Source organism: Pteropus vampyrus, unplaced genomic scaffold, assembly GCF_000151845.1.
Source record: "Pteropus vampyrus isolate Shadow unplaced genomic scaffold, Pvam_2.0 Scaffold56, whole genome shotgun sequence".
In the NCBI taxonomy this organism is placed as follows: Eukaryota; Metazoa; Chordata; class Mammalia; order Chiroptera; family Pteropodidae; genus Pteropus; species Pteropus vampyrus.
The window spans coordinates 5,652,539-5,663,582 of record NW_011888837.1 but is presented as its reverse complement, the minus strand read 5'-3'; the positions used below and the strand labels follow the sequence as shown (position 1 = coordinate 5,663,582).

At 37.7% G+C, this 11,044-nt stretch overlaps 1 protein-coding gene and 1 pseudogene across 2 annotated transcripts in view; one reads left to right on the top strand and one right to left on the bottom strand.

The window, feature by feature from the left end:
• The window catches only part of MRPL1 (mitochondrial ribosomal protein L1), a 61,020-nt gene that overhangs the window by 32,638 nt on the left and 17,338 nt on the right, over positions 1-11,044 (bottom strand). For both annotated transcript variants that reach the window (XM_023530887.1, XM_011360584.2), the window contains 2 exons: positions 9,933-10,004; positions 3,522-3,633 (listed from right to left, as the gene is read on the bottom strand). In XM_023530887.1, coding sequence (XP_023386655.1) covers positions 3,522-3,633; positions 9,933-10,004 — 184 coding nt within the window. The remainder of the gene's footprint in view (positions 1-3,521; positions 3,634-9,932; positions 10,005-11,044) is intronic.
• On the top strand, positions 10,137-10,255 carry LOC111740056 (annotated as a pseudogene).

Below are 11,044 nucleotides of genomic sequence, written 5' to 3'. Positions count from 1 at the left end.
AGTTTATTTGTTCAACTAGAGAAATCTGAGCATGATTAAATGCTCAGTTGAACCAGTTTGTCTACTGCAGAAAATGAAACTGTTAGCTCCGAGACAGCAAAGACCTTGCCTGCCTTGTTCACAGCCATCACAATTCAGGCTTGGTACAAAACAAATACTCAATACATATAATTATTCTAATCCAAAAAAATCTATAAATTGTAGATAGTCTTTAGTTGCAGCAATTTCTATCTTCTACCAACTGAATGCTACACTAAATGTGCATTCACTGTACAAATATTTGTTAAGCACCTACTATGTGCAGCTTCTATTCTAGGCACAGAATACAGCAGTGGACAAAACCCCCCAAAAAATGTCCTCACTCTAATAGAAGGACTGAACACACACCCACAAATAAAAAATGTAAGATCCCAAAAGTGGTAAGCCCTAAAAAGAATATAAAAACACAATAATGAGATAATGTGATAATTGGAAGTGGCAGGTAATATTCTATATAGGATGGTCATGGAAGGCCTTTCTGTTTAGGTGATATTTGAATGAAAAAGTAGCCAGAAAAATAAGCAAAGAGCATTACAAACAAATAGGACAATGAGTCCAAAGACCTGAGAAGGGAAAATACTTAGTGTGTATGAAGAAGGGCAAGGAGGCCACTATGGCTGGAGTAAAGGAAATGAAGGAAAGAGTAATGGAACCAGCTGCAATATATCAATAATTTATCTATAACAATTATATCCACACCTAATTATCATTAGAATCTTTCACACAAAAATAGTTTTTAAACTAATACACAAGGAATAAAAATTAAGAACAATTTCAAATTGATTACCTTGCAAAAATTCCGTTTCAGCATTTTTCTTTATATAACCAGAGTTCTAACGATTTCAATAATGCAAGCAATGTGCTGAAGTACAGCATATCAGTCTATGAGTTAAAAATATTTCCTATTAGAGTTCAATAAATTTACATTCACTACTCTCAAATATGATACAACACCAAGTTTCTCACAAAAAGCAGTGTCCTACTCAGCGGATATGAATGCTCTTTGGACAGGTCTGCCAGAGTATTCTTTTAACAAGACTCCAACTGGAGCACTGATGCTCAATTCTAAGAGATGTATATTAAGAAAATAAATACACATTAGTGGGTCCAATTTCCTAATCATGTCTGTCCCATCTGCCAATAATTTAGCATGGTTTAAAAGACTTCAACTGTTTCCATCTATGCTAATAGAAACCTGATTCCATTAAGTCGAGATATTTTTCACAGTAGTAATTTTTAAGTAAATGCATAATATATAAGATTAAGAATAAATAAAATATCAACAAAATCTATCTACATTAGAGATGAAAGAATTTCAGAGGACACGTATTTTTGGGGGGAAAGCTAGTTTACAAGCAAAATGAAATCAAATTTCTTCTAAGAATTTTAAAAAGCAAGTTTTAAATGTCTTTTTTTCTTGAAATAAAAAATACTAAGAAAACAAGCCAAATATGCATTTGAAAAATAGAGAACTTGCCTACAGTTACATAAGCAATTAAACTAAAAAAATCAAACAAATGAAGCTGCAGCATTAAACATGCTGCAAAAACGTGAACATTCAATCCAGCCAGGATGGTTACACCCACTCCCATTAGTAAAACAAAATGTAAGACAAAATGGGAAACTAATGAGCTCAGCTGCAGGGGCTTGTTTGTTGGTTTTTAAATTTCATCCATTTGCTCAAAATGTAATTTCTATTTTACCCTAAAGTCTTTTGTTGGATATAAGGGGAATCAAATGTTCCTAAACAAGAATCTGAATAAGCTCTGAAAATGCATAATACAAGCTTCATTTGTTCTAATGCACATCTGGTGTATCCTGTTTTAACATTTTTGACAGGTTAATCATTTGTCTTCATGTTTAAAGAACACAAATGTTTTGCTAGTACTGTTAAACAGATCATGTAGGGGTGAAAAGAAAAAGGTAGAGGAGAAAGGTCTGCCTGTTTTTTCAAGATGCTTTGTTAAGCAAATGGCGGGGACATACCTAGGTAACTTGACCCTGGTGTTTGGAAGGTATGATTCATTACAAAAGTAGAACTAGGGTAAAGCCATTAATACAAATAAACATTTTAAAGGGAAATTTTTCTTATTTGAAACAAAGAAGTTATTTGAAAACCTTTCAGACTAAAAACAACAGTGCCAAATTTTGAGATGAAAATGGTAAAACAAACAAACAAAAAAACCAAAAAAACCCTCAAGGCTACGGAAAATGGAGGCCAAAAGGGTTACTCAGAGAATGGATAAAGAAGCAAAGGTGACAAAATTAACTTCTGTGAGAAACCAGTTCAGCATGCAAAGCAAGGAGGTAGCTAAATACAGAATATATTCAGTATCCGGTTTCATTTTAATTGACTATTTTTAGTATTGTTGGGTTTTGTTAATCTTGATTTTAATTAGAAAAAAATTATGAGAAATATTTTCATCAAATTAAACTGTAATTTGTGTTTAATTTTTAAAATAAATTTCAATTTCAAGTCTTACTTAGAAAAGACTATTAAGTCTGATTCCATGATAACAAATACTATATTGTAATGGAAATCCCTAGTAAAAAGTGCCAAACAGTCTGAGATCTAATAACGATGTGTTATTCAATGCAGGCCACCAAAAATAAACAAATAAAACTCTAGTACAACAAAAGAATTGGAGAGTACATATGAAATTGCTTCAACTACAGAACATGATCTATGATTCAGATAAGTGTTAGTAGCTAACATGTATGAAGAATTTTAGCAGGATTTTTCAGCTCAGCTAGAGTTGAAATGTGAAGCCCAATCTACTAATACAATTTAAATATATCTATTCTGTTTATACTATAAAATTTTATTTGCAATAACACCTATCTATAGCAAATATCCAGAACCACATAAAAGAAACTATGATGGCTTCATATATATGTTGAATGCTGACATAAACGAGCATAAACATTATTGATAAAGACATATAAAACAGTATGATGGCAACATACCTATTAGGTAATACATTCCATTAATTTCAAGCTAAAATACAGCCTAAATATAAAGTATTATATAGTAACTAGGTTTTCAAATTATATTAGATTACCAATAACAGTTTCAAAGGAAAAAAAAAAAACAAATATACATGTTCTTATATAACACAAAACTCAAATAGCAGGACATATTATTTTTTTCTACATGTATATTAACAATTTTGTTTTCTAACTAAACATATATTACAAAGTTTTTGATAGCATATTGAAATAATAGAAAGAATTCTCCCCTTTAAGACAAACTAGCACTTATAAAATGGTCATGAGGAAGTAAAATACAGCATAGGGAATAAAGTCAATAATACTGTAATAACTATGTATGGTGCCAAGTGGGCACTAGACTTATTAGAGGGATCATTTCATAAATTATAAAAAAAGTCTAGCCATTATGCTGTACACTTGAAACTAACAAAATACTCAATACAAACTGTAATTTAAAAAACAACAAATTAAAGAAAAGAATACTCCCTTACTTCGAGTAAACTTTGGAAATCTTTTTTTCAGCTTCTTCTTTAACGGATTAAGCTCAGGCATTATTTCTGGAACAGCTACATAATAATCTGATTGAATTTCATCATCCAAAATCTGATAATCAGGGAAAAAATACAAAAAGCTTTATCCTTCTGAAAATACAGTATAATGCAATAATTTCCCTTATAATTTAGAAAACAGACATTAGGCATAAATCTTTAATTCAAATACAAAGATCATATGAATACATTTACCAATTATGAAAACCTCTGGCAGCAAAACATTTTCTGATCTTTTTCTTTCTAAAAATAGCCACAGACACTTAAAAATATATATTTAATAGTTTTACTTCTTCCATGGGGTTATGTTAGGCAAAAGTATTATAAGTTAGAACATAAAATTGATGTGTATGCGGCTCATAATCCCACAAAGCTATATTCATATGTCCATTAAAAATAAACATGCTGAAAATTTTGCAAGAGATATGTAAAATTAATAACCACTAGCTGCCAAATTAGTAGCAAATACAACGCCTTCCTAAATTTAGAACATTGAAAGAACTGAATCTATAATTATTTTCACAAAGAACTGAAACTAAAATTCTCAAAATAATGAACTGTAAAAGTTCACTTATAGTTTATTTTACAGACTCTAATTCCACTCTAAGAACAAAGAGAATACCAATTTTTAAAGACATTTTAAATTAATTCAGGCAAGCACCCAAAATAATTATACTACTACAATACACTCCATTTAAAAATTTAGTTGGTTATAAAATGAAAAAGCTTTGTAGAACAATATTGCCTGGGCAAAACATATTTTACAATGATTCTTTTTGCTTACCACAATATATTATTCAAACCCTTGGTTTGGGAAACCTAAAAACTTTAACTCTGGCCAAATTAGGCTGTGATTCTGAAATTTTATCTTCCTGTTACTATTCTTTCTTACAAATTCTTTACTCCTTAGATAACAAAATGTTTCTCTTAACAATAACAACTTGCATTAAATGAGCACTTACCGCATGCCAAGGATTTAGCTAAATATTTTACACGGTTTAGGTTTATCCAGTTTTTATAATAATTTTGTAAAAGCAAAATTATTTTAAAATCCCTCAGAAGCAAGCATACTTGTGACGGTTCAAAATAAAGGAAAATGAATTTAGTAAATAAATATCTTATCTAAGAAATGACTAAAAGTTCAGTAAATTTATCCTATCTCCACCTATTATAAGCACTAAGTAGAACAGTATTTAATTAAAAAATACAAGAATGTGTAAAAAAAATTGCAGCCAAGGTACTATTTATAAAACTGTATTGAATTTACCTCACAATCTGAATACCTTCTAAAAATAACATGGAAGAGTATTAAAAGATACCTGGGAGTAACTTGCAATAATGTACTGGTTATGATGCTTTATATAGGTGGCATTTTCTCTTCTATTAATAGATCATTCCTGGGCACCTAAAGAGTAATTTTGTACCTGTAGTATTTTATTTACCAAACAATTTCAAAATGTACTTGGATTCCTTATTTGGGTAACTTTTAAAATTTGTTTTATTTAATGAACTTAGTACTGCAGAACACTTTCTGCTTCTTTATCATTACTTTCTTGAGAAGTAACTCCTCAACATTTAAAGAGTGGAGGTATCTATTTAAACTCCATCGTTGCTATGACAGTTCTACAACATACTCTCACACCTACAGGAAGAAAACAGATGGAATGCAGTACACAAGTTTAATAAGAATAGTTCTCTGATTGCAGAGACCAAGTGTAGGTCCCAAGCCTGGCTGGTCCCAGGTCTGGCTGTGATCCAGGTTTGTGACTAGGAATAGGACCCCGGATTTAGAATGTTACATTAGTGTAGTAGGGTGCCTGAGCCTAAAATATGTAAACATAATTCAGCTTATGGTATCACACATGTGTGGCTGAATGCCATTATTGTACTCTGATATGTGTGGAGCCATGTGGTCCCTTGGGGAGTAGAAGGGGAGCACAAGAAGGGGAGAAGTGCATGCAATATCACGCTCCCCACAACAGAACTGCACTCCCCGCAACGGAACTGCACTCCCCACAATAAAGTTGGTGCCTGCCGTTTCATTCTCACGTCGGCCTCTTGTGCATTCCTCCAACTGAGTGTCTCACCATCAAAACCTTCCTTTCTCAATCAGCTGTCTGCTGACACTTGGCGTAGTTGGCAGGATGACAAGGTGAGTACAGCTCCCAGCACTCCAGATGGTCCCCAGGTGAAGGAGACCCGAGTGGAGGACGTGTGGCCCCTCGCCTCCCAGTGGTATTCCGTGGCCGCATATCTGGCTACATGGACACCCCCGGAAGATTGGGATGAAGTGAAGCCTCATCCAGAGGATGTCCGGAAAGCCCTGGAGATGCTGGAGCCAAATGTCCCGACACTACCAGGAGGAAGTGGGTCAGGTAGCCTGGATATTCCTGGTGGTGCTGTGGCAGGCCAGCCTGGAGGTTCAGGATCAGGCTCAGAGGGTACAGTAGCTACAACGCCACAACAAAGCTCTGGAAAAGAAGCCGACGGCAGCAGAACATATGCTGCAGGGTCCTGACGGGTCACTGCCATCATCTCGGTCTGGGAGCCTACTGGCGGTACTACAGCAGGTGCAGCTGATGATATGGCAGCAGGCTGAAGTGGAACAGCCATTGGCCCCCGGCAGGAAGGGCGGAGATGGCCAACTGATGGCGCCCCCCTAGGTTAAAAAGCAAACCACCTTGATCTAGTACATCCCCGCCAAACTCCGGGGCCTTACAAAACAGGTATGGCAGAGAACCAGAGAGATGGTTCTGGGGTGGCTGCTGTGGCTGTGGGATGACGGGGCCAAAAGGACTGAATTATCTCTGGAAGAGATGGCTCAGCTGGCCTCTGTAACAGTGATACCATCCCTCAGGCAGGCCTCCAGAATGTGGCGTGTAAGGCATGAGGTGCTGTTTAACTGGCTCATGTCCTCTGCCCAGACTGTGGGCCGACCCGGGGGAGCTGCCAGAGACAGTGAGCAGATGGACCACGTACTTAGATCTGGTCCAGATAATTCAAGAAATGGGCATGCAACGGATGATGTTCTGTGCCCAGTAAACAAGCCCTGATGAAGAGGTATTTACTACCCGTATGAAGGACTTGATGTTGACTTTTGGCCCCATGGCGGCTCTGCTGGCCCCTTAGGTGGATAGGCGGATCCACAAGGTGACTTCCACTATGGCTAGGTTGGGGGATGTGGAAGTGAAACACAAGGAGCATTCCACCCAAGTGCACGCCCTACTGCCCGCAGCACTTCCAGATCAGCCAGTGCATGGACGGAGGTGTGGCTAAAAAGCGGGCGCAGAGCAGCGCCCAAGCTGTTAGGCTGTGAGAGTGAGCTGCAGGCAAATGCAGTTTGATCTCCTCACAGCAGGGGTCGCTGCAGAAAAGATTGAGCTGCAACCTAATGAAGTGCTGCTGGCGCTATGGAATCAACTGTGCCCTGACTAGCAATTCACTCCTATTCCCAGGAAAACCAAACCCATGAGGTACGGCTGGCCGATTATCTCCCTGATTAGGGATTCGGCCAGGGCACCCAGTTGGCGGGGGAGCAGGTTGACCTGAGGCTGTGGGAGCTAAATAAGGTTATGCCGCCCCTGCATGTTGCCGTGCCAAACATCACGTACATCATGGACCGGCTGTCACAAGAACTTGGACGATACCATTATGTGGTAGACTTGGCAAATGCCTTTTACTCTAGCCCTACCTTGTACCATGGTCTCGTGGCTCAAGATTTAGTCACATGGAAACAACCGCCCGTAGGGCACTTGTATCATTACACTGATGATATAATGGTAATCCCTGATTCTCTTACAGAACTAGAAGAAGCTGCGACCAGCCTGCGAGAAGTTCTCATCAACTGGGGTGGGGCAGTCAACAAGGACAAGGTTCAGGGACCTGGGTTCTCTGTCAAATTCTTGGGAGTTGTCTGGTTGGGTAAGACAAAAGTAATGCCAGAGGCAGTGATTGATAAGATACAGGCATATCCCCGACCTGAGACTGTGAAGTAGCTCTAAACCTATTTGGGACTGCTGAGGTTTTAGAGAGTGTTCATCCTCCATTTGGCCTTCTTGATGCAATCCCTGCACTGTCTAGTGTGATGGGGTGCCCAATGGGATTGGACCCCCGAGATGGAGGAGGCCTTTAAGGCTACAAAGCAAGCTGTAGCACAAGCCCAAACTCTACGCGTAACAGATCCAGCCCTCACATTCCTGCTTACAGTGCAGGTAGATGATATAGGGTTTGCATGGGGCTTGTGGCAGAAGCACACTTCCCAGAAGGTATTGATAGGCTTCTGGTCCCAAATGTGGAAAAGCACGGAAGCACAGCATTCTCTGATAGAGAAACAACTGGCTGCCATGTATGCAGCCCTCTGGCCAATGAGGCCATCAATGTCCCTAATCTCATAATCATGCAATCCACGTACCCTGTGGAGGGGTGGCTGTGGTTAACTTAGGGAAGACTCCCTCTATGGGAATTGCACAGACCCCACACTGTCCAAGTGGAGGGATGTACCTGGGGCAGCGGGCACAGTTCTCTGCAAGCCCCCAGTCAGGTTAACTGTACCCCCTATTGGGACCGTGCAGTTCCAAGCAGAGCTCTTGGCGGAGGTTGCTGAGATGGGAGACATACCGAGTCCCTATGTAAAGAATTGGACTCCCATCCCTGAGGATGCCTGGTACACAGATGGCTTGTACCGTGAAATGGGGGCTATTGTTGACATGGGCACAAGCACAAGTTGCCGTGTCACAATGCCCCTGGTGTGCTGAGCAGCACCCAGAGAGATGGAGGATAAAGAGAACCCTGGGGGATGATGCCTTGTGGGGCTAAGCCACTTCAGGAATGTCAAGTAGATTGTGGGCTCAAGGTAGCGCCCTCTAGGCCAGATCCTGTGTTGTAACTCTGTAGGGATGGAGTGTAGGTCCCAGGCCTGGCGGTCCCAGGTCTGACTGTGATCCAGGCTTATGGCTAGGAATAGGATCCCGGATTTAAAATGTTACATTAGTGTAGCAGGGCACTTGCGCTTAAAATATGTAAACACAGTTCAACTTATGCTATCACGCATGTGTGGCTGAAAGCCACTATTGAGCTCTGATATGCGTAGAGCCATGCAGTCTCCTGGGGAGCAGAAGGGGAGCACAAAAAGTGCATACGATACGACGCTCCCCGCAATAGAACTGCGGTCCCCACAATAAAGTTGGTGCCCGCTGTTTCATTCTCATGTTGGCCTCTTATGCATTCTTCCAACTGGGCGTCTCACCATCGAAACCTTCCCTTCTCAATCAGCTCGGCGCCGACACCAAGCTGTACTCTCAAATTCCAAACAATTTGTAATATTGTTTATTTTTACAATTAAAATAATTTTATTAAGATTCATGATACATCAGAAAGAATTGGAAACCATTCTTTAATTCTGACCTAGAATCGGTATGAAAGCATAATCTTTTTATGTTCCCCATTAGTTCTGCTCCCAAAAATCATTCTGGAGACACTACTTAAAAATCCAGAATCCATAACAAATTTAGAGTACTACTATGGTAGAAAAAAATAAAACTTCCCCCAAATAAAAATCTTGATATGGTACAAAAGATAAGTTTTCAAATCACTTTTTCCTGTTCTTAAAAAAAAAAAAAAGTACTTCACAGTCTAAATGATTAAACTTGAAAAAGATTTTAGAGAATATTAAGAAAAATCTTTTGTATTTTCAGAAATAATTCCCAAAATTCAACAGACATGCCTCTTCTTCCACCTATTAAAAAAAAAAAATGTTGTCCTCTTTCAAATGAGCTCCACAAATTCTTCGTTATTTTTTCAAGGCAGGCTACATAATAATTTGTTGCCTCCATGCTGAACCTATGCCACACTGAACTGAAGGGAGGGAGGTGAAAAGGCGGGGTATGAAAAGAATAACCAAAAGTACTGTATTACAGAGGTCAGATACTACCCTTTGTGATCTATTAATCACAATTTTTACTCCAAAAAGGCAAAACAAATATTTGATCTTTAAAACATGAATAGAGATATACATGTGTGCTACTTTTTGGATTTTATTTTAAATCTCACATTCAAAACCATTAGGACTCATTTTGCCCCTTCCAGTCAACCCACAAAATTCTCATAAAAATATAGAAATGAAGGAAAAAACACTATAAATCGAGCATAATTAATATCAAACCATTTAGACAGTTTTTTTAGTTTCATTTTGATATGCAAAAGAGTAAGAAATTTTTCCCATGTTCTATAAAGCCCTACTAACCAACTATCAAAAGATATGAGCATATTGGTTTTGGTCCACATGTAATAAATCAATAGATGGCAAAGACAACAGAACAATTTCTATAACTAATGAATATGTAAAGAACTTTGTACCTTCTGAATCAGATTAGTTCCTCCTGCAAACGCAGCTCCATTTTCTTCCGCTATTTTAATTTCTGATGCATTCTACCAAGATATAATAGTTTGAACATCAATCTTTAAACAAATTCAGTCTGCTTTCAAGTATTTTAATAGGCAGAAATAATATTACAGTTCAAAATAAAAAGTGTGGTTTTTACTTTTAACTGAAAATGCACTGTCTATGGCCATGCCACCCTGAACAAGCCCGATCTCGTCTGATCTAGAAAGCTAAGCAGGGTTTGGCCTAGTTAGTACCTGGATGGGAGACCACCTAGGAAAATCAGGTGCTGTAGGAGTAAAAAATAAAAAATAAGGGATTGTAAGCTGACAAGGTTCTTGCAATCTGTGAGGTCAAATAAGGGTTGCCTCGCCTGAATGAATGGATGAATGAATGAAAGAAAATATCAATTTTCAATTAGATGCATCAGAAATACTGCATTCAGAACAAGTTTAGCTTGTAGGTGATTGAGGTGTTTATTGTAACATGAGGAAATGGCATTGTAACATCAAAATGGCATTCAGAACTTACTGAGTGGTTCAACCTAACTTTCAATGCCATCAATACAACATCTTCCAAAACTAAAAGTTTAAGATATATTTAGTTTTGCTAACTTAAATGGAGACATTTTATCAAACCAATCTGGAAAAAGATTTTTAATTTAAGAAAGAATAGAACCAAAATTTATTCTGTTGTCTGAAAACTCAGAAGAAATATACATAGTATTAGTTATTTTCTTTCTCTATGTTCCATTTATACCATTTGGTTTCACTGTGAAAATATATCACTCATAGTTATTTAAGTTTTGTGGCATTCCAACAGCTATATTCTCTACTTTTCTGGAAAAAAAAAGTAAAAATTTCTTCCTTGAAAATGAAGCACATGGAGGAGAATCAAAATACTTTACAAAACAAATTCATAAACACATTATAAACAAATGCTATTGTTACTATATTTGTTATAGCCTTGACTTTAACTTTCCAGACTAAATATTTTTAAAACTGTGCTTTCTATGTCTTCACACCATTAAGTAGACCCTTTGCTTTAAAATAATTTTACTGTTGTTGTCTGAGAAGAGGAGTTTAAG